The sequence below is a fragment of the Hylobates moloch genome, unplaced genomic scaffold, assembly GCF_009828535.3.
Source record: "Hylobates moloch isolate HMO894 unplaced genomic scaffold, HMol_V3 SCAFFOLD_19, whole genome shotgun sequence".
In the NCBI taxonomy this organism is placed as follows: Eukaryota; Metazoa; Chordata; class Mammalia; order Primates; family Hylobatidae; genus Hylobates; species Hylobates moloch.
Window position 1 is genome coordinate 12222797 of NW_026652294.1, and position 20982 is coordinate 12243778.

The 20982-nt window shown below is 53.0% G+C and overlaps 1 protein-coding gene across 2 annotated transcripts; it reads right to left on the bottom strand.

Moving 5' to 3' along the window:
* Window positions 1-1473: 1473 nt before the first annotated feature.
* On the bottom strand, window positions 1474-16737 carry PES1 (pescadillo ribosomal biogenesis factor 1). Of its 2 annotated transcripts, none has more exons than XM_032137949.2 (15): window positions 16637-16737; window positions 14030-14109; window positions 12865-13018; window positions 12130-12239; window positions 9433-9604; window positions 9252-9341; window positions 6398-6514; window positions 6204-6278; window positions 5882-5971; window positions 5441-5571; window positions 4923-5048; window positions 4621-4805; window positions 4004-4173; window positions 3703-3864; window positions 1474-1983 (listed from the first exon to the last, which is right to left on the bottom strand). In XM_032137949.2, the coding sequence occupies exons 1-15, from the start codon at window positions 16658-16660 to the stop codon at window positions 1900-1902; spliced, it is 1770 nt and encodes a 589-aa protein (XP_031993840.1). In that variant the 5' UTR covers window positions 16661-16737; the 3' UTR covers window positions 1474-1899. The 2 variants fall into 2 exon arrangements, with proteins under 2 accessions (XP_031993840.1, XP_031993841.1); XM_032137950.2 differs by having other exon boundaries at window positions 1484-1983; window positions 3703-3861; window positions 16637-16724.
* Between the last annotated feature and the right edge of the window lie 4245 nt (window positions 16738-20982).

Below are 20982 nucleotides of genomic sequence, written 5' to 3' on the forward strand. Positions count from 1 at the left end.
GTCTCAGCTGTCACCCTCTAGGGTGCCAGTGAGGGCTAAGCAGGGCCATCAGGAGGCAGGTGTCCCATCCAGGCCCTGTCTCATTTTCCAGGCCTGGCCTTTCCTTCTTCACCCCAGAGGAGCAAGACCATGGATGAGGACCAATGCCTGCCAGGGGCCAGGAATCCTCAGCGCCAGCTGTGGGCAGTAAGGAACCAGCTGGCCACCCAGTGGGGCCTGGGACACGTCAGAGCCCCACTGCCCCCGCCATTACTGGGCGATTCTGGAATGGGGAAAATTCCACATCAGCATGGCTGTCAGGATTTTTTCCATATCTGATGGGCCTGCGCTCTAGCCGTGTGGCCCCGGATGCACAGGACCCCAGACAGGCCTGAGTTGTCTCCCGGGGCTGCAGGCTCTGGCTCCAGAGGTCCTGACCCTCTGTTCCAGCCTCTGGAGGCAACCTCGCTCCCTCCCATCGCCGTGTGCACGACAGAGTGGGAATGGCACACAGCCCTCTTCTCCCACCCACAGCCAGTCCCAGCTGAGAGGGGGAGCCCTAGGTTTTCTGCTCCCCAGGACAGAGCCTGCCCAAGCTCTTGCCTTCCCCCTGCACAGGTTGGACCTACATCCACTGCCACAAAAACATTCTCTGCCCACACAGCCAGCAAACAGTGAGAGGCAGAGGGCAAGGCCCTCAGGTGCCTGGATTCAGGGAAAGTAGAGCCATTCCAAATCCACACTTCCTCAGCCTGGCCCCAACCCTCAACAGCATTCACCCTGGGAGGTGAGTCCTGGGAGGGGCTCAGAGTGAGCACCGAGAGCCCCAGGTTGTGGTCCTGGCTCCATCATGATGCACTGGCGGTTCCAGGCAAAGGCATATCCCAATGGGCGTCAGCAGAGACACTGCCAAGGTCAGCGGGGAAGCTGTCAGGCAGGCCTCACAGACCGTAAGTGCAGCTGCTGCGGAATCCTACGCTGGGAGGTACTCAGCGGTTCTGCCAACGCACCCACAAGGCAAGCTGAGGGCAGGACCTCACCGCAGACCCACAGATCCTTCCGGATCTGGCTTTTACCTTCTGGGCCGATTCCAGCAGGAGGTGATATCAATCAGTTGGTGTTTACCGAGTACTTGCTACACACCTGACATTACCAAGTCTATAAGGTCTGAGACTATAAAGTTATCACATAACCCTCAACACATCCCTTTCAAAGAACAGAATTTCTACCGGTAACTGACACATGAGGAAGCAGGTGCAGAGGGAAAGTGCCTGGGTTAGAATGTGAACCAAGGTCAGACAGGCTGTGAAGCCCAGGTCCAGAACCTCTGCACCTACCTTTTGGCATCCCTGGACCTGGAGGGGTCCTTGGACATCCAGAGGGCTCTGAGCGGTGCCCAGCTCTGTCTCGGTAAATACCCAGGGCTGGCCCAGCCCACAGCATAGAGTGCTAGGTAGGCCTCCCCCAACCCTAGGAAGGCTCATGGACACGGAATGCAATTGGCACAAAAGTCCAGTCATTTAATAACAAATGCTCCCCCCACCCTCACCCCATCACAGCACCCTGAGAATCATGGGTCCAACTGTGTGGGAGGGGGCTGTGGAAAGCCAGGATGAATGGGGGCAGTAGGCAGGGGGCTGGGTGGGCCCCTGCACCTCATGTCACTGGCTCCTGGGAGCAGAGAATCAGGCTGGGCACAGAGGCCTCTTCTCTCCCCAGGCACCAACAGGACAGCTCCAACCAAGGGAGGCGAGGGCTGCCCACTGGCCCAGCCAGAGAGCATGAGGGGTCAGGGCTGGCTGGAGAAAGGAGGAGGAGAAGAGAAGCGACTCTGGTCCATCACACTTAGGTCCTCTGGCCTGCCTCTGCCACATCCAGCTGCTAGGGACTGGTCTCAGCCCTGTGAGAGGCCACAGGCACTCACTCTGGCCTTGCCTTCTTGGCCTTCTTCTCAGACTTCACCGCCTCATCGTGGGCTTTCCGCTTCTCCGCCAGCTTGTTGGCCTGTGAGGGGGAAGGCGAAGATCAGGCTGAGGTGTGTGTAGAAGGGAGGGTGGGGGGCACAGAACTCAAAGCTATATCCCTTAAAAGCAGAGCTTCCAGAAAAGGTCACAAATTCCCACAGGAAAAAGATCTACCTGACCCACTTCATGGTGAGAAAATATGCCCTAGCCCTGCTTTAACAACATTATTCCATGGGCCCACAGATCTCGAGATAAGAGAATCCTAAACTCCCAGAGCTGGGAGGAGCCTTGGCAACTGCCCCATTTCCCTACACCACCTGGGAAAGCTGGACGCCACTGGAACCTTCACCAGGAGCTGGTGGAAAGGGGTACAACAGGAAGAACCTTCTTTCCGGGGTCATCTGACAATATATTTTTAATTTTTTTAAAGGGACAGGGTCTTTCTCTGTTGCTTAGCCTGGAGCAGTGGCACGATCATAGCTCACTGCAGCCTCAAACTACTAGGCTCAAACAATCCTCCCATTTCAGCCTCCGGGGTAGCTGGGATTGACTGCAGGTGTGCACCACCATGCATAGCCCTTTTTTTTTTTTTTGGTAGAGACAGGGTCTCAATATGTTGCCAACGCTGGTCTTGAACTCCTAGCCTCAAGTGATCCTCCTGTCTTGGTATCCCAAAGTGCTGGGATTACAGGCGTGAGCCACCATGACCAGACCCATTTGACAATAACTATTTCAAAACTGCAGCAATTATGCTTCTAAGAATTTAGCCTGTAGAATCATTCAGAGGCGGGCAGGAACATGCTCAGGGATGTTTTCTGAGAATGACTGAAACTGGAGAACAATCTAATCCCATCACAGGGGACAGGCCAGGTATTGGATGAGAAGTCCATATTATGGTTAAATGAAAATTACACCTCAGGCTGGGTACAGTGGCTCATGCCTCTAATCCCAACACTTTAGGAGGCCAAGGCAGGCGGATCACTTGAGGTCAGGGGTCCAAGACCAGCCCGGCCAAGACAGTAAAACCCTGTCTCTACTAAAAATACAGAAATTAGCCAGGTGTGGTGGCACACGCCCGTAATCCCAGCTACTCGGGAGGCTGAGGCAGGAGGATTGCTTGAACCTGTGAGACACAGGTTGCAGTGAGCAGAGATCATTCCACTGCACTCCAGCCTGGGTGACAGAGGAAGAGTCTGTCTCAAAAAACAAATTATACCTCAAAACAACCTATAGCATGACCTCCCAAACACGGGTCATTATGGGCACAAGAGAAACCTGGGGGCTGTTACTACAGGCTGCTCTATTCCAAGGGCAGGGCTGTGAGCCACTTCTGCATCACTAATCACAGGGTTCCGGGGTGCATGCGTTTGTATTTTTAATTAGCATATATGGCTTCATGAACAAGAAAATACAAAACAGACAGAAGTTTAACAAAGTCCCCCCCACCCCCACCGCCATGCCCCCAGTCCCTGAGTCCGCCAGGAAGGCTCTGTTTGCAGACCCCAGCAGACTCAGGAAGCCGGATGCGGGGTGGGACGGAAGCCCTAAGGAAAGCCCAGGCCGGAGATGGCAGTACCAAGACACCTACACTGGCCCAGGTCAGGGGCCCCAAAGGCTGGGCTGGGCCAGGCAGGCAACCTCAGGAAAAGGCTAGGAGAGCCTCAGTCTGCCTAGAGGAGGGCCCCAGGCCACATAAGTTCACCTGTGCAGTTGGGTCTGGTGGCCACACCTGGGTCTCAAGTGGGCGGCAGGAACTCACCTCTCGGATTTTTCGCCTCTTGCCAAACATGATCTTCTGGTACAGGTACTTCTCCCGCTTCTTCATCATCATAATGGCCAGGCGCTTGGCCTCACTCTCCTCCTCCTGGGCCAGCCGCTGCTTATCCTCCAGCTTCAAGGTGCCTGCCATCACCCTGGGCTTCTGGGGACACAAGGAGGGGTGCTCATGGGGGCAGGTTCTCCCGACCTCCACAGTCCTCTGGCTCCTGACCTTCTAGGCCAGGGCAGGCACCAAGCAAGGCTGCTTCCCAGGCCAAGCCCCACAGTGCGGCTACGCCTACCTTCCCCTCCATCCTCTGCTCCTCCAGGGCTGCCAGCCGGGCCTCTTCCTCCTTTTCTGAACCAGCCTCTGCATCTTCCTCCTCCTCCTCCTCATTTTCTCCCCCTTCATCACCAGCACCTTCATTGTCGTCGTCCTCTTCCTCCTCCTCTTCTGACTCATTCAGGTTTCCTAGAGAAAGCCAATGACCTCTGAATGCCCTGGGAATCTACTGTCTCTCTGGCAGGGTGACAATAGGCCCAGGCCCCATCCTCTCTGACCCTGCCGTCTTTAGCCATGGGCAGTTCAGGGCTGTCCCAATTGTGGCCCTCTCTGGCACCTCCCCACAGCCCAGCTGCCATCAGAGGAAATTCCAAGGCCCCCAGTCCTGAGCTCTGTCGCCTCCAATGTAAAGTCTGATGACAACGCAGCACCTTCTTCTGCTCAGTCATCCTGAACGTCAAATAACACCTGACCCCAGGAGGCAGATGTCCCTTCTCCTAAGCCTTACTCCACAGGTGGCTTCAAAGGGCTTTCTGCTCCTACTGCCTGTTCCCTGGAGCTTTCCACCTTGGAAGCTAAGGGAAACTGCCAGCATGGGCCCAGGGGTCAAGGCCAGCCCAGTCCCATCCTGCTCACCTGGGTCCTCTCCCTGCTGCAGAGCCAGCAGCTTCAGCTTCTCAGGTGGAATGTAATCTCCTTCCTTCTCAGTCACGAAGGGTGAAAGGTGTGGGGGCAGCTGCACCCCAGCGAAGTACTCTGCCACGGGGAGGAGGAGCCTGGCGTTCACCGAGTCAAACACCCACTGTGGCTGCACATAGCACCTGGCGCAGAGTGGCAGGCAAAAACGAGTCACGGAGGGCAACTCAGGGTCCCGCTGCATTGCAGGGCCTTTGAGACGGGACACCCAGAAATCCGGACGAGGACCCTTGGGGGCCTACCTGCCAATGACTGAGGTCTGCTGCCCAGGCCGGTCAACAATCTGGTGGGTGATGCGGGAGTCTGTGACGTCATAGGTGGCCCCGATGCACAAAGATTTGTCCCAGGACACTTCCCCCCCAAAACTCCTACAGGGACAGGGAGAGCCCACACGGGTACACAGACATGAGCTGCCTGTCCTGGGACTCGGCTCCCTGGGGCCTGCTGGCCACCCAGCCCATAAACTCACCCTCTTAGGACACAATTACCCCCTCCTCACCCCAGGATCCTTCAATCCTGGCTCAGCAGAGATCTGCCCATTGCCCATCCTTCTGTGCTAAGCTATTAATAAAATGACGGTAGTCCCGCCCTCTGCTGAGCACTTCTTATGTGCTCAGTGTGGTGCCGAGCACTTTCCACACACTATTTCATAAGAAGTGGAAACTGACACCATCCCAATGTTACCGATGGGCACCAGGGCAGGACCCAGACCAGAGCATGGCCGAACCAATGCTGTCAGCGGGCCCTTGAGCCTCCCTACCTGATGATGAAGGCCAGGGCCTCACGGGGCACCTCTCGGTTCAGGAAGAACTTCAGGCCCTCAAAAAGCTTCTTGTGCTTCTCCTGCGCCTCCAGCTCCTTCCTGCGGTCTTCCTCCTGCGCTGACATCTCCTGTTGAGAAAGGGGCCAGGCCTCGCACCACCAGGGCTGCCCACCCCCACTGGAGGGCCAGGGCTGGAGTTAACACCCACTCTGGCTTCCTTCTAGATCCTGGATCCTGCCTTCAGAGGAAACTCCAAGGCCTCACTCCTGAGCTCTGTTGCCTCCTATGTAAACTCTCATGACAATTCAGCCCATTCTTCTGCTCAGTTGCTTTGACCATCAGATAACACCTAATTATAGGATGCAAATGTCCCTAAGCTGGGAAACCCCCCACACGACCCCTCCCAGCCCTCCTGCCAGAAGGCAATGCAGTGCTCACCCCATCAGTGGGAAACTCATCCACCTCGGCCTCCTCCTCTGTGGCAGGCACCACCACGCGGGCCAGGCTGGCACTGAGGGCCGCCAGTTTCTACAGGAGAGAAGGGGGCTGCTTGCAGTGGGGGACCTCCTGCGGGCATATAGCCAGGGTGGGGAGGGGCAGCAGTGACAGTCCTGGGCATCAGCCGGTGTGGGTTCCAAGGGCAGGCTGAGACCACCCACCTAGCCATAACCACCCCCACCCTGAACCAGACCCCCAGAGGTGTTGGGGACAGAGACCACTCCCTTGGGAGATGCCGGGTGATGCTCCTGGAGCCTCTCACCTCCATAGAGCTCTCAGAGTCCAACGCGTAGGTGCCCTCACTGGCCTTTGCCTCTGCTTGGGCCTGACTCTCGAGCTAGTAGGCAAGGGGAAGGTCAGGAGGCAGAGGACAGCCACAGCCCCTCGCCTCTGTGTGGACAGAGAAGGGCTGTGGCCCCTGCACCGCGAGCAGAAGGCAATGGGCTGGGGTCCTACCTTCGGGGGGTAGTGGAGGTTGAGCAACTGGTAAAGGCGGAAGTTGACAAATCCCAGCAGCGTGGTGTAGAACTCAGTGAAGGTGGCCATGACCCTGTAGTCCACGTCTGTCGGGTGCTGGGGAACACAAGAGATGCATGAGCAGTGTGGGTGCAGGGATGGGGGCAAAGGAGGGACAGACAACCCACAGAGTGGAGGGCATCTGACCTACCCGAGGACCCCAAGCTCCTCAAGAAGGCCCTGCCCTTAAGGCGCTGCCCAAGGGAAGGGGTGGCATGGATCTTCCCACCGGGGGCGTTCCGGCCACAAGTGTTCCCAGCCACAAGTGAGGCTCTGGATAGGGGTCCCAAGGGTTAGACGCATCCTGGAAGTCAGTGTCAGACCCCCATAAAAGAGTGAGAAAAGGGACCCTGGTCTCCACTGCTCCCAAGACTGGCTGCACCGCCCCCCCGCCCGCCCTGCGATGGCTCTCCCACTTCCTTCAGGTCTAGCTCAGACTCGAAGAGACCACTTTCCGACCTGGCTGGAGCTCCTGCCTTCTGCATCACCTAGCCTACAATCTTTGCTGCATGTCTGCTGCTGGGCTAGCGTGTGAGCACCAGAGGGCAGTGCTCCCAGCACTGTCCCTAGCCCAGAGGGGCTGGCAAAACCTTGGCTGACTAAGGTGCCTTGGGAAGGCCAGGCCCAGCGGGGGCGGGGGACGCATGGGGCTCAGGCCGCTCACTGAGTCCCACCTCTGAACCTCGGGATGGACACTCAGAATTGAATGACCCCCTCCTTGGGCCCAAGCCAGGTCCAGAGGCATGACCCGAGGGGCCGGGGTAGGCTGGCAGCTGGCCTGGCTCAGCCCCCAGGGAGCTCTTGGGAAATGGCCAGCAGACAAACTACTTACTGCTCAGGGCAGAGGCACAGAGCTGTCATCCCAGCAGCAGGGGACACAGAAGGCTCATCTTTGCCCTGGAGCAGTTAATAGGGCAAAACAGGGCAAAGAACTGAGGCCCAGACAGAATCACCAAAACTCTTGAGCGGTTCTGCCCCCTAAAACCATGGAGGCCGAGCCAGCCTAACTGGCCCCCAGGATGCGGCAGGATGTTCCGAGCAACGTGAAAATCAGTAGTAATCACCATGGGTGCCGGGTGTGCCCATGACTCTCAGCTGTTCTGCTATTCTGCTGCCAGACAGTGACCTGTGCTGTGAGAGCACATATGGCCAAGAGAAGCCCTGCCTGTCCCCCTACTCACACCTCCACCCTTCCATGAGAATCTGTGAGGGCCCCTGACAGGCACATCTGGGGACCAACCCCATTTCCCACAGCCCAGCACTGAGCAGGGAGACCCCACCCCTACAACCAGCCTGAGTTCCACAGCTATGAACCCAACCCTGGCTGCTCACAGGAGGGGCACAACTGGGCTCCGCTACGACCTAGTGCCAGTCCTCCCCATCCGCTGAGAGGAAGCAACGGCAGTGAACTGGCCGGGGAGGAAAGGGGAATGGGTGGTTGGCTCCCTTCCCCCAGGGCCAGCTGTGTGGAGGCCGGCCCACCACAGGGCCCTATTCACCACCAGGGAGGACACACAAAGACCAGTCTGAGCAGCATGGGGGCAGGACATCAGAGAGAAGGAAGGACCAAGAGGAAGGCAGAAAGGAAGGAGGAGAAGAGGAGGGCTGGGGAGGGGAAGAAGGGCCACTCACTCATGCCCCAGGGGGAGTGGGAACAGGGACTGCTGAGGGCCAAGCCCGCCTCTCACTCGCAAACAGGCCACAGCCTCACCACCAGACAGCCAGTCAGGGTAGGTTCCAGCCCTTGCAACCCCACCCACAAAGGATCGTAAGTAACAGCCCAGGGCACCTAGAGCCCCAGCTCCCCCTGGGGCCCCTGATAATCTGGGCAGCAGAGCCACTGTGCTAACTGGACCGGCAGCGGCTACTCTCCACTGAAGGCGCCAGTTCCCACTCAATGATCAAGCAAGGTGGGCTAAACGCAGGCCACCAGCACAGGGAGGCAGGAGAGCCTGGCCCACCTGGGGGGCACTAGAAGCTCCATGAAGGGGCAAAACCAGGGTTTCTCTCAGTGGATCCCTGCCAACAATTCCCAGAATTTCAAACAGATAAAGAAAAAGGCTGGGCTCTGTGGCTCACGCCTATAATCCTAGCACTTTAGGAGGCTGAGATTGGAGGACTGCTTGAGCTCAGGAGTTCCAGACCAGTCTGGGTAATATAGTGAGATCCTATCTCTATTTTAAAAGAAAAAGAAAACTATATATATAGGAAACAGTGCTGCATGCTAAGTGTTTCTCCTGTGCTCACCGTTCCCCTTCTCTCCCAGTTCTCGAGTCCTGTGGGGCAGACAGGCAAGAAGGTGGAAGCAGAGAAGGGAGGCAAGGCCACTTGGCCAAGGTCTGGCAGCTATCGGCAGCAAAGCAGGGACGAGGACCCCAGTAGGTTCTAGGACAGGGCTCTACCACTGTCCCCGTGGTGGCACCACATGGTGCTGGGCATGCAGGCTGGGTATGGCCCTGGTAGCTGTTCTCACTGTTCATTCGGCCCTAAAAGGCCAAGCACCAAGCACTGTTAAGGGTGTAGACACTGTTAACTGAGGCACAGAGAGGTGAAAGGAACACGTCCCAGGGCACGCAGCTGGCAGGTGCTGCCACGGGGCTGGCTTAGGCTCCCGCTCTTAATGAGGATGCCGTGTGGCACATTCTCCGCCTTGTTCTGCCCCGCCTCACCCCTCGTCAACAGTTGGGAACCCAGCACTTGCTAGACTCCATGGACAGCAAAATCCCCATTCCTCCACATCCGTATCTGTCTAGTAGGCAGCACAAACCCGTCCCCTCCCGACAGGCACACTCACGTCATGGGAGAAGGCATAGGGAGTGATCCACACGATGGGCTGCCCCAGTACCTCGGCCTGGTAGTAAATGCCTTTGATGGACAGGAAGACCTGGGGGAGAGGAGGAGACATCTGGGTGAAGACCATGGGGTGGCAGGAGAGGGGGTGGGGTGGGGTGCCCGCCGGGCGGTCCCAGGCTCACCTTGCGCAGGGCACGGGCGGCGATAATGTAGTGCATGAACTCCACAGTGAGCCGGCGGCACAGCTGAATGGTCTGCACGTGGCACTTGCCAGTCCGTGGGAAGGTAGAAAAGAGGAAGCACATGGAGAGGGCATCATCCAGGTCCCGCAGGGCATCGATGAACGTGGGGTACCTGCGTGGCCAGTGAGGCAACACATGGGGCCTCTTCAGCCTGGGTGCCAAGGGGGACCCTGATCTCCTTATCCCACCCCAGATGCCCCATTCCTCAAGCCAGGCCTCACCACTGCCACCTCCTGACCTGGCACGAGCAGCTTCCCCACAGCTGACCACAGCCCCCAGGAGGAACCACTTAACCAGGATGCGCCCACTAGGCTCTGAGGACCAGAGAAGTCCCGATGGGGGTCCTCGACACCCACCGCTCACCAAAGACCCAGCCTTGACCCATGTATGGATTTTGTGGTGCATGAAGGTAGACAGAGTCAGGGGCTCTATGACTCTCTTTGAAGGTGGAACCTTTAGTGCACAGACACTCTATAGGGAGGTCCAAAATGGAAAATGGGAAACCGAAGCTGCCCTGGTGGAGCAGGGAGAGGGGTAGGGGCTGCTTCCCCTCAGCAGCACTTATGTCTGGGCCTGGCCACAGGTTGCCAGCGTAGGTTATGTCTTCCATGCCTCTCATCCCTTGGACATGTCTAGTTGGCAGAACCAATGAGACCCAGGGAATTGGGTCCAGGAAGAGCCAGAGCAGAATGTGTTTCGGGGAATCCTCTGGTAAATGACGAAGCCAACAAGGATGAGCCACCCTGGGCACTGTGTTGCTGCCCTGTTGAGGGACAGAGGCATGGGTCACAGAGAAGACACGGAACCCCAAGTAACGACACCTGGATTCCAGTTCCGGTCTGAGCTGTGACCCAGACTCTTCATTTACAACTGGGCTCTTGCAGCTCCCTAGAAACGCCTTGAGCCCAAGTGGACAGACAGAGCTTCAAGCCTCTCTCCCGCAGCCAGAGCAGCTGCCAGAGACGCTGGCATCCAAACTGCCTTCCAGGAAGCTACCTTTTCAAAAATCATTTTTGTTACTTTTTCTATTTTCTTTTTTCCAAATGCCCAGTCTTCAAGGAGAAGCAGCTTCCTTTCGAAGAATGGGTTCTGGTCAGGGGTTGGGGGGAGTGGGGGCAGGGGTAAAAAAAAAAAAAAAAAAGAATGGGTTCTGCTATTTCAAAAGACTCCAAAATCCACGAGACCAAACATTGCCAAGGTCCTTCCAGCCCCAGATGGCATCACTCACTGCTACAAGTCAGAAGTCTGCCAGGTCTTCAAACCCATGCCAAGATGGAAGAAAGGCCTGCAGAGACCTCTGATGAGGCAGCAGGGCAGCTGTCTGGTTTCTTGGTGCAGAGGTAGCAGCCTCAATTGGCCCCCTCTGGTGCCTTATAGTTTCCTGACTCTCCACCTCACAGACAAAACCAAGAACCCAGGCTTTCTGTAGAAACAGCACCAGCATTTCTCGGCCAACTGCTTTTCTTTCTTAAGCTCTGGCTCTAGCTAAGGAGCTGGGGATGGTGTAGTATGAGTCACCACACTTGGTGTGTGTATGAGTCAGGCACTTGCTTTTCGTGTGTGGCTTTTGTTCATTTATTTCACCTAACACTGTGTGCCACAGGCAGGACAGGAACTACTATCATCTCTTACGGAGATGGGGACCTGCTCGGGGTAGGAAATACCCTCTGGCCACCCAGCTCATGTGCCACACAGCTGGGATGCGAACACCAGCTGTCTAGCTCCTAGACCAGGGCACTTCCTGTGACAGCCCACAGCCAGGTTGGATGAAGCCAACCCGAGCCATCCTAGAGCTCAGTGTTCCTGGGCAATCAGCCTCCAAAGATGACAGACATTTACCAGCCCAGGGGTTCTGAACTTTACCACTACTGACATTTCGGGTCAGACTATTCTATGTTGTGGGGACTACTATAGCGTATTTGGCAGCATCACTGGCCTCTCTCCACTCAACACCAATAGCACGTCCATCCAAGTCGTGAGAACCAAAAGAGTCTCCAGACATTGCCAAATGGGCACTGGAAAAGCAAGATCACCCCTGATTAAGAATTGCTGATGTAGGCTGAGTGCGGTGACTCACACCTGTAATCCCAGCACTTTGAGAGGCCGAGGTGGGTAGATCATGTGAGGTCAGCCTGGCCAACATGGTGAAACCCAGTCTCTACTAAAAATACAAAAATTAGCCAGGCGTGGTGGTGGTGCCTGTAATCCCAACTACTCAGGAGGCTGAGGCAGGAGAATTGTTTGAACCTGGGAGGTGGAGGTTGCAGTGAACTGAGTCTGAGAAGGCTGGGCAAGGAACAGTTCAGACCAGAGGTGTCTAGCCATGCTTCCCAGGTCTCACCAGGTACCCGCCGTGCCTCCACGGAGCCTTTGCACTTGCCACAGCCTCTGCTTGGATTGTGCTTCCGCGGGCTGGCTCAAACATCTCCCTTCAGAGACCCCTCTGACAAGCCTGTAACTACAAACCTCGTAATCATGATAGTAATTTGCTAGCTTGGTGTTTGGTCTGTGTCCTTGAAAAAGTTGCAAGCTCTTTGAGCAGGGTCTTGGTCTTGTTCCCTACTGTATCCCTGGTGCTAGGGCAGAGACCAGCAGTAAATGAGGAAACAGCAGTGTCCTGAGGAAAGCCCGGCTCACCGTTCCTTGATGATGTGGTCAAGTTTGTAGTTGGGCTTATTGTCCTTTAAACGCTCTACGGTGTTCCACTCGCTCTTCCCATAAGCCTTCCGGAGCTTCCGGACGAACACCTGGAAGAAAGAAAGAAAACACCTCAATGCTGAGGCTCAGGGCTCCTGGACAACTTCTTCCACGGAAGATGGAAACGCAGCACAGAAGGACTCTCATGCCTCCTGAAGCTGGCCATGGCTATGTGCCTGTGTCACTGACCCCTCTGCCCAGGATGTGCAAAAGAGCCAACTCCAAGGAACACCAAGCCTGGTGTGTTAACCAGCAGAGCTAGACCAGGCACCCTTTTTGACAATGCACAGATGTCCCAACTCCACACGTTTACATGGGAGGATGGCACAGCAAAACAGCTCCATTTTTCAACTGAGAACAGAAGCCAAGTGACCTGCCACTTACAGGATGAGAAAGGCTGGCCTCCGTTCCCAACACCAGACTATATCGGCATGAAACAAGCTGTGGGTCTGTGTGTGACACTGAGACACCCAGAAAAATGCAACGGAGGCCTGTTTTGGGGCCAGATCCTCCAAACTAACCGACCTCTTCCCTCCAAGTACTTCTGTTGAGGCTCACCCTGCCCTCTGTATAGGCTTACTCAGAGAGGGTAGGCAATCTGCCCAAGGTCACAGTTAGTTAGTGGGTCACAGAGCTGCAATGAGAACCTGACAGACCCTAGAACCCAGACCTCACCTTGTACTCCCGGAACTTGCTGACGATGGGCTCATGGAGGAGAAACCTGATGTCTTTGATAAGGTAGAACGTTCGGGCTGCTGTAGAACCCTTGTTAACCTTCTTCTTGTGTTTGGGTTCATGGGGATAAATGCCCTTCAGAATGCACAGCCGCCTGAAAGACAGAGGCCATCTGTTATGTCAGTTATGTGGGTAAAGGTGGGGAGCATTGGCCACAGCTGGGCCTGGAAAACAACAGTAAATGGGGAACATGGGGTCTCTGCCCTTAGAGACCTCACATCCTAGTACATGAGTCTGACAATCACAATCATAAAACAAAAACGGAGACTTGAGAGTCTCTAGGGGAGTTGAGAAAGGCCTTGAGATATCAACATTTCAGCCATAAAAAGGAGAGAAGCATCCTAACAAAACAAACAAAGTCCAGAAGGCTGGAAAGAGCTGGTGTGTTTGGAGGAATAAAAGTGGACCAGGTGGCCAGGTGTGATGGCTCACATCTATAATCCCAGCACTTTGGAAGGCTGAGGCAGGCGGATCACCTGAGGTCATGAATTGGAGACCAGCCTGGCCAACATGGTGAAACCGTCTCTACTAAAAAAAAATACAAACATTGGCCAGGCATGGTCACCGGCGCCTGTAATCCTAGCTACTCAGGAGGCTGAGGCAGGAGAATCGCTTGAACCTGGGAGGTGGAGGTTGCAGTGAGCTGAGATCACGCCAGTGCACTCCAGGCTGGCCAACAGAGTGAGTCTCTGTCTCTGGGGGAAAAAAAAAAAAAAAAAAAAAAAAAGTGGGCCAGGTGAGCCACAGAGGCCAGGGACCGCTAGAGGGCAGGGCCCAAAGGCCACAGTGAACTCTGATTTTGATTCTATGAGGAATGAAAACCTGTAGTTGCAGGATCAGGGGTCTCTTCTGCCAGATGGGAGGGGATGGATGGCAGGGACCCAGCCCAGCCCAGTTAGCCCATCCTGACGATCCAGTTCAGGTCTCCTCCATTTTCCCTTGGACCACACTAGCAAACACAACTCACTAAAGCAAGGGCAGGTGAGAAAGAGAAGGAATACCAGAATCCCAGAATGGGTATGGCAACTCAGGTAAGACAGGGAGGCAGCTGAGTTTTCAATGTGCAATTCACCGCCCGGGCTTCCCACGGTCCCTCTATATTCACCTAAAGTCAGCCAAGCTCAACTGGAGCTTCTTCCGGGCTTTGTTCCGGGTGATGTAGTTGGTGGCTGAGCCTCGTTCATACTGGGAGAGGAGAAAAACAATTCTCCATTAGCAATGATTGTAGTGACTGACATCAAACTCTGGGCATGCCTAGTTCCAGAGGCAACTATCACTGTGGATAAGTGGCTGAGATGACTCTAGGAGAGGAAACACTGCAGGGAAGGAGCCAACCTGCCTGGATGCGCTCTCCTGTATCATCCTTGCGGCTGTCAGCACAGGGAACACATACATCTGCATGATGCTGAGGGCTGCGAGGCTGCTACAGATAGAATGCTGTGCCAAGTGCTTAGCACTAGCTCTAAATGTTGGCCATTACAATTAGTAATTTTCACACATTTCATTTAATTCCCATAACCCTGTGATGTAGGTGCTGTCAGAACCTCCATTTCACACAGGAGAAAATGGGCTCGTAAAATAACCCGGGCAACTCTTAAAAAGCACACAGCTTTTTAAGAGTTGGGGCTGGGATTCAAACTCAGGTCTGAGTCCAGTACCTGAATGCCTAATAGCTAAGCCAGTGTTCCTAATCTTTTCCCCTCCTTTTCTTCCTCATTATAACCTCTTCACCACTACCAGGTGACTTATTAGACACCCCCTTTCTCCCTCACCCATCACCCATCACCCTTTCTTCCCTATGCCCCATAAAATGCTAATACCAGAGATATACTGCAGGTCTGTTTATGTAATGTGGTCCTTGGGGAGCCACAACCATTGTAATAGCTAAGATACTGCCCCTCAACCAATTTTGTTCCCTTGAGGGTGGTATTACCCTGGCTGAAAAAGCATGCTCTAAGCCACACAGCTTCTCCCCTTCCACATTCATTCATTCAACAGACAATAACAGGTCCTCTATTATGGTCAAAGCACTAAGCTAGATGCTATGAAGGCAATAAAGACAAAAAAGCCTGGTCTCTACCTGCCCCTAAGAAGCATATTGTCTTGTGTAACCATCTGGATGCCTGTGGTGCTAAGATGCTGCCTCACACCCACATTTCTGTATCCCTCACACTTCTGTATCCCTCGATAGAGACAATCAGTGCACTGTAACAAATACCCTGCAAGCTAACAAGCATGTCCTTTCCAAACAAGATCTTCCTTTGGACTAAGACAGCAGGGGCTTCTTTGGCTAGGTTCAGCTCTAAAGAGACAAACCCGTTAGTCTCCCACAGGTACGTTTACTAATAACATCACAGTCATGAAACATACCCTTCATTCATTCTTTCCTTTAGACATTAATTGTCTATTGGGTATTAGGCCCATGCTAAGTCCTGGAGATATAAAGATGAGTTTCAGACTGCCTTAAGAAGTTGAGTTTTCATTCATAGCGTTTTCCATTACCTTATGCCACACTTATCTCTGTCACCATGCTTATCCTTATAAATGTTAAGCGAATAAATAGTTCTCAATGGGGTACTCCCTGGGTATGTGCTGCGGGGAGGAGAGTTCAGCAATGTTTGGAGACATTTTTGGTTGCTGGGTGCTACTGGCATCCAGTAGGTAAAGGATCAGGGACGTTGCCAAATATCCTACTACACACAAGACAATCTTTGTTGATTCTGGCTTTGAAACCCAGCTTTTAAAAACTATAACGATTTTGTTACCTATCTACATCTGCAACTCAAGGGCAGGTTTTCCATCCTGTATCTTTGCAGTTCCGATGGCTAGCACTGGATACTCAATGTAGTGTGTTGGGTTAAAAACACTGGCAATAGAAACTTTCACTCTGAAAGAAACACTTAAGCCAACTATATATTCCTCATTCCCATTCCCTTCCCAGTCTTTTCATGTCACTGGGCCGATTCTCCATACAAGCACAAGAACTCCCTGAAAAACTCTAATCGTGTTACTCCTCCTTTGTTTCCTACTGCACGTAGAATAAAATCCAAGCTCTACACTATTCCTACTCCACTTAGAATAAAATCCAAGCTTACAGGCCTTGCATGATACAGTACGTGTCCAACCCCAATCTTATCAGATGCCATTCTTTTCTTGGTTTACATCCGAGTCATCCTGATGTCCTTTCAACTCCTTAAACACAGCAAGCCTTCCCTGCCTACTGATCTTGGCACTTGGTTTCCCTTGTCAGGCCTGCTCGCTAAGCACTCCCATGCCCCAGAACCCATCCAAGACGTTCTGATCTTTCCCATTTCAGCCGAAATGTCATGCCTCGAAGAGAACTTCCAAGACAACACTAACCAACTAATGTAACGGTGCAGTAACGGTGAACTCTACGTAATGTTTATCACCCTTTCGGTAAATAGTGGTCCCACGGCTCGGCCTGCTTTTGGAATGCAGCTACGCTTGGTAAGTTCAACTCTCTTTCACAGCCCTCTCCACAGAAAGAACTCTGGAGTTCGTACTCGCATTTCACTAAACGAGTACTGCCATCCTTGTCCGTTCTCGAACCCCTTCTCGCAGCTGACTACGGTCGCGTTGATCCCGTCTTTCCAGTCTCCACGAGAGACGGAGCCCAGGAAAAGAGTCGACCCCATGCTCTGCCGCCCCCGCATCCCACCCCTCGGGAATCCCCACCGTCTTTCCCAATCACCTTCTTCTTCTCGAGGCCTCCCATCGCTCCACGTTGAGGAGCCGACTAGGGCCGCGCGCACAGACAGCTCCACTTCCTCCCGCACGTGCCCTGCCAAGGACCCCGAGGACCCTCCCCACCCCACGCTGTCGGTTTGCGCGGGCTGCCCAATGAGATGCCTGTAAAAGTCCAGGGAAAGATGGGGATTTCCTCCTAGAGATTTAAAACTATAGTCTGAAAAAAATCACTGAGACCACTCTTTCCAGACCTTTCCCGCTCACAATGGTTACAAACACTTTAAGTGTTAAAACAAACGTGGATATACAGGCTTTTCTGTAATCACCCTGATGACGATGAGCCTCGTTGCATGTTGGGACGGAGAGGGGCGGAAGGCTTAGAGACAGCGCGGTGCCTTCTGGGATGCAGAGGGGCGCCACACTCCGTGGTGCGTGATAGGATTGCGTTGTCAAGGTAACGGTTGCTAAGCGTCGTCAGAATTTGGCTGCCACTGCTGAGAAGCGGTTCCCGAGGGGCAGGGTGAGACTGCGCTCAGTTCCCACCGCCTTCGGGTTCTCTTTGGTTCTTTCGCTGTTATGCGGATAAAATAGAAGAAAGGAAGACATTTTTGCTCGCGGAGGTATAGAGACCCGAGAGGGCCACTTATATTTTCTGAGCCTTAGTGGTGGACTCGTGGTATATTTAAAATGTACATTCAAGGCTGGGAACGGTGGCGCACGCCTGTAATCCCAGCACTTTGGGAGGCAAAGACAGGCAGATCATCCGAGGTCAGGAGTTCGAGACCAGCGTGACCAACATGGTGAAACCCCGTCTCTACTAAAAATACAAAAATTAGCTGACCATGGTGGCATACGCCTGCAATCCCAGCTACTCGGGAGGCTGAGGCAAGAGAATCGCTTGAACCCGGGAGGCAGAGGTTGCAGTGAGCCGAGATCTTGCCACTGCACGCCAGCCTGGGCGACAGAGCGAGACTCCATCTCAAAAATAAATAAATAAAATTAAATGTACATTCAACATATTCGAGCTTTTAATTTGTACACATAAATTCTATTAAGTGTTCCTCAAATAATAATTCCAAGATTTATACAAATAGTCACATCACTTTGAGATGGTGCAGTCTGGAATTAGATGCAATTTTAAGAGTTTTTTTTTTTTTTTTAACGTTTCTCCCTTTTTCCAAATTCCAAATTTCATTTCGAGATGATCTCAAAAGTTTAAATTTGAGGCTCTTGTGAATGTGACCTGGCCCAAGGACATGGTCTTAGAACTCACACAGAGACAGACGTTAAGCACTGGTGAATACTTGTTTTGAACTATGTGACTTGCACTATCTAATTTAAAGCTAAAATTTAAAACCCAGCAATTCCACAGTTAAAAATGAAATGAAGCCGGCCACAGTCGCTCATGCCTGTAATCCCAGCACTTTGAGAGGCTGAAGCAGGCGGACCACCTGAGATCAGGAGTTTGAGACCAGCCTGGCCAACATGGCGAAACCCCATCTCTACCAAAAATACAAAAATTAGCTGGGTGTGGTGGCAGGCACCTGTAACCCCAGCTAGTTGGGAGGCTGAGGCAGGAGAATCTATTGAACCCAGGAGGTGGAGGTTGCAGTGAGCCAAGATTGCGCCACTGCACTCTGCACTCAAGCCTAGACGACAGAGCGAGACTCCATCTCAAAAAAAAAAAAAAAGGAAAGGGATGAACTGGAGAGGGTGGCAGTGGCTGGCTCATGAGGGCAACACACGAACAGGGCTGGTGTTGTGAGCGTGTGGCCTGGGCAGTCATCTCATCCTGTCCCTCACAAATCACCTAGCTTGTCCTGCACAGATAGAACCATGTTTGCAGAAAGTTGAGCCCTGTTTTGCTCACATTAATGTTGAGGGATCACTGGAAGACACAGGTGGGGATGTTCAGGGAAGCAATTGTAATTTCAGCTCAAAATAGCGGTCATATAGGTACCACATTTCACAAGGGAGGAAACTAAGGCTCAGAAAAGTAAGTGATCGCCCAAGATCACTCAGCTGCTAAGCTGTGCAGAACAGATTCTCACCAAGCAGTCTGGTTTCAGAGTCCTCTGCTAAACTCACATTCCGCTACCTAACGTATGGTAGAAAGAATGTTATGTGACTCCAGGATAATGCCAGGTAGACGTTTGTTCCATAAAGGGAAGAGGTTTTTAACCATTAGAGCTGCCCACACACAGAATGCTTTGTGCAATACCAAGCCACCATCAGCATTATGGTGAAAAGCCCAGTCTCTGCAGGGAGACACACCTGGTTTACCTCTAAGCCTTGGACAAGCCACTTTACCTCAGGGTACCTCTCTTCCTCATTAGTAAGATGGGGTCAACACTAACTGCATAAAGTAGTTGCTGCTTTAAGTATGTTTACATTATTTCATTTAAAACAAAAATTGGCTGGCATGGTGACACACGCCTGTAATCCCAGCACTTTGGGAGGCCAAGGTGGGTGGATCACCTGAGGTCAGGAGTTCGAGACCAGCCTGGCAAATATGGTGAAACCCCATCTCTACTAAAAATACAAAAATTGTCTGGGCGTGGTGATGCACGCCTGTAATCCCAGCTACTAGGGAGGCCGAGGCAGGAGAATCACCTGAACCTGGGAGGCAGAGGTTGCAATGAACCAAAATTGCACCATTGCACTGCAGCCTGTGCAACAAAGAAAGACTCTGTTTCAGAAAAAAAAAAAAAAAATTTGCTTGGTGCGGTGCCTCACACCTGTAATCCCAGCCTTTTGGGAGGCAAAGATGGGAGGATTGCTTGAGCTCAGGAGCTGTAGACCAGCCTGGGCAACACAGTGATACCTTGTCTCTACTAAATTGTGCCCCGCCTAAAAAAAAAAAAAAACACACACAGCCAGGAATAGGGCCAGGTTCCTGTAGTCCCAGCTACTCGGAAGCTGAGTGGGGAGGATCACTTGAGCCCAGGAGTTTGAGAGCAGCCTGGACAACATAGTGAGACCCTCATCTCTACAAAAGGAAAAATTATTTTTAATTAGCTGGTGTGGTAGTGTGCACCTGTGGTCCCAGCTACTCGTGGTCCCAGCGACTCAGGAGGCTGAGGCAGGAGGATCGCTTGGGCGCAGGAGGTTGAGGCTGCAGTGAGCTGTGTTCACGCCACTGCACTCCGGCCTGGGTGATAGAGAAACTGGTTCTCTACATAAACAAATGAACAAACAAATAAATAAAAAGTCTCCTATCCAAATTTATAGATTCTCATGATTTTTCAGTTAACATATCTGGTAATGAGAGTGAGATTCTAAAGTCACCCAGATTTCTTTCCTCTTGTTGCCCTGGACAATGCCTGGCGCCAACAAGGACTCTTTAACAAAGTCCCCTTGCTCCTGATCACTCTGGGAAAGGGTCTGGGTAAGCCCTATCAGAATCCAAGATCTCCTGCTTGAGGTTAAAGAACTCGGAGACTGGCTGGGCACGACAGCTCATGCCTGTAATCCCAGCACTTTGGGAGGCCAAGGCGGGCGGATCACGAGGTCAGGAGTTCGAGGCCAGCCTGGCCAATATTGTGAAACCCCGTCTCTACTAAAAATACAAAAAGTAGCCGGGCAAGGTGGTGCTCGCCTGTAGCCCCAGCTACTTAGGAGGCTGAGGCAGAAGAATGGCTTGAACCCGGGAGGTGGACGTTGCAGTGAGCCAAGATTGCACCACTGCACTCCAGCCTGGGCGACAAGAGTAAGACTCTGTCTCCAAAAAAAAAAAAGAGATGTTGGAGACTTTATTTCTTCCCAGCTGGGTTCCCATCATTGGTGGACCCTGGAGGGGACCTTCCCCTGTCAGCCCTGCATTGGCAGGGGCCTTCCCAGTCCTTCCCAGTGCCTGGTCCCAGTTCCCTGCATCCAGACCCTGCAAGGAATGCCTTTGTCAACCCTGGGTTTAAAGGTGGCCTTCCTGATTCCCTCCATTCAGACCACAGAGGGAACATTTTGTGGACCCTGGGCTTACCGGCGGGGGTGGAGGTGTAATCAGGTCAAACTCAGCTGGTTCGTAGATTTTGTGAGGGTGCTTATGCTAAGAGTACTCTCAAAGGGTCACCTGGGTAAGGGAAGTGCAATTATGGGGGGTGCTTAGTTCTAACAGGACAGTCTCTAGCCAACCACCTTCAGGAACCCTTTGGCTTACATGTTTAAAAACTACATGGAAAGTTCAAAGGCATGCTAGCTTTTTTGGGACGCTAGCTGGCTACATATTATAGCCCGTTTTTGTGCACATTTTTAAACTGGTGGGCAAATTACATCAAGGAAAATTCAGAGCTCAAATGGTCAACCTGCAGTTATAGAGTTAACTTGTAGAGTCTTCTACGTTCTCTTTTTTAT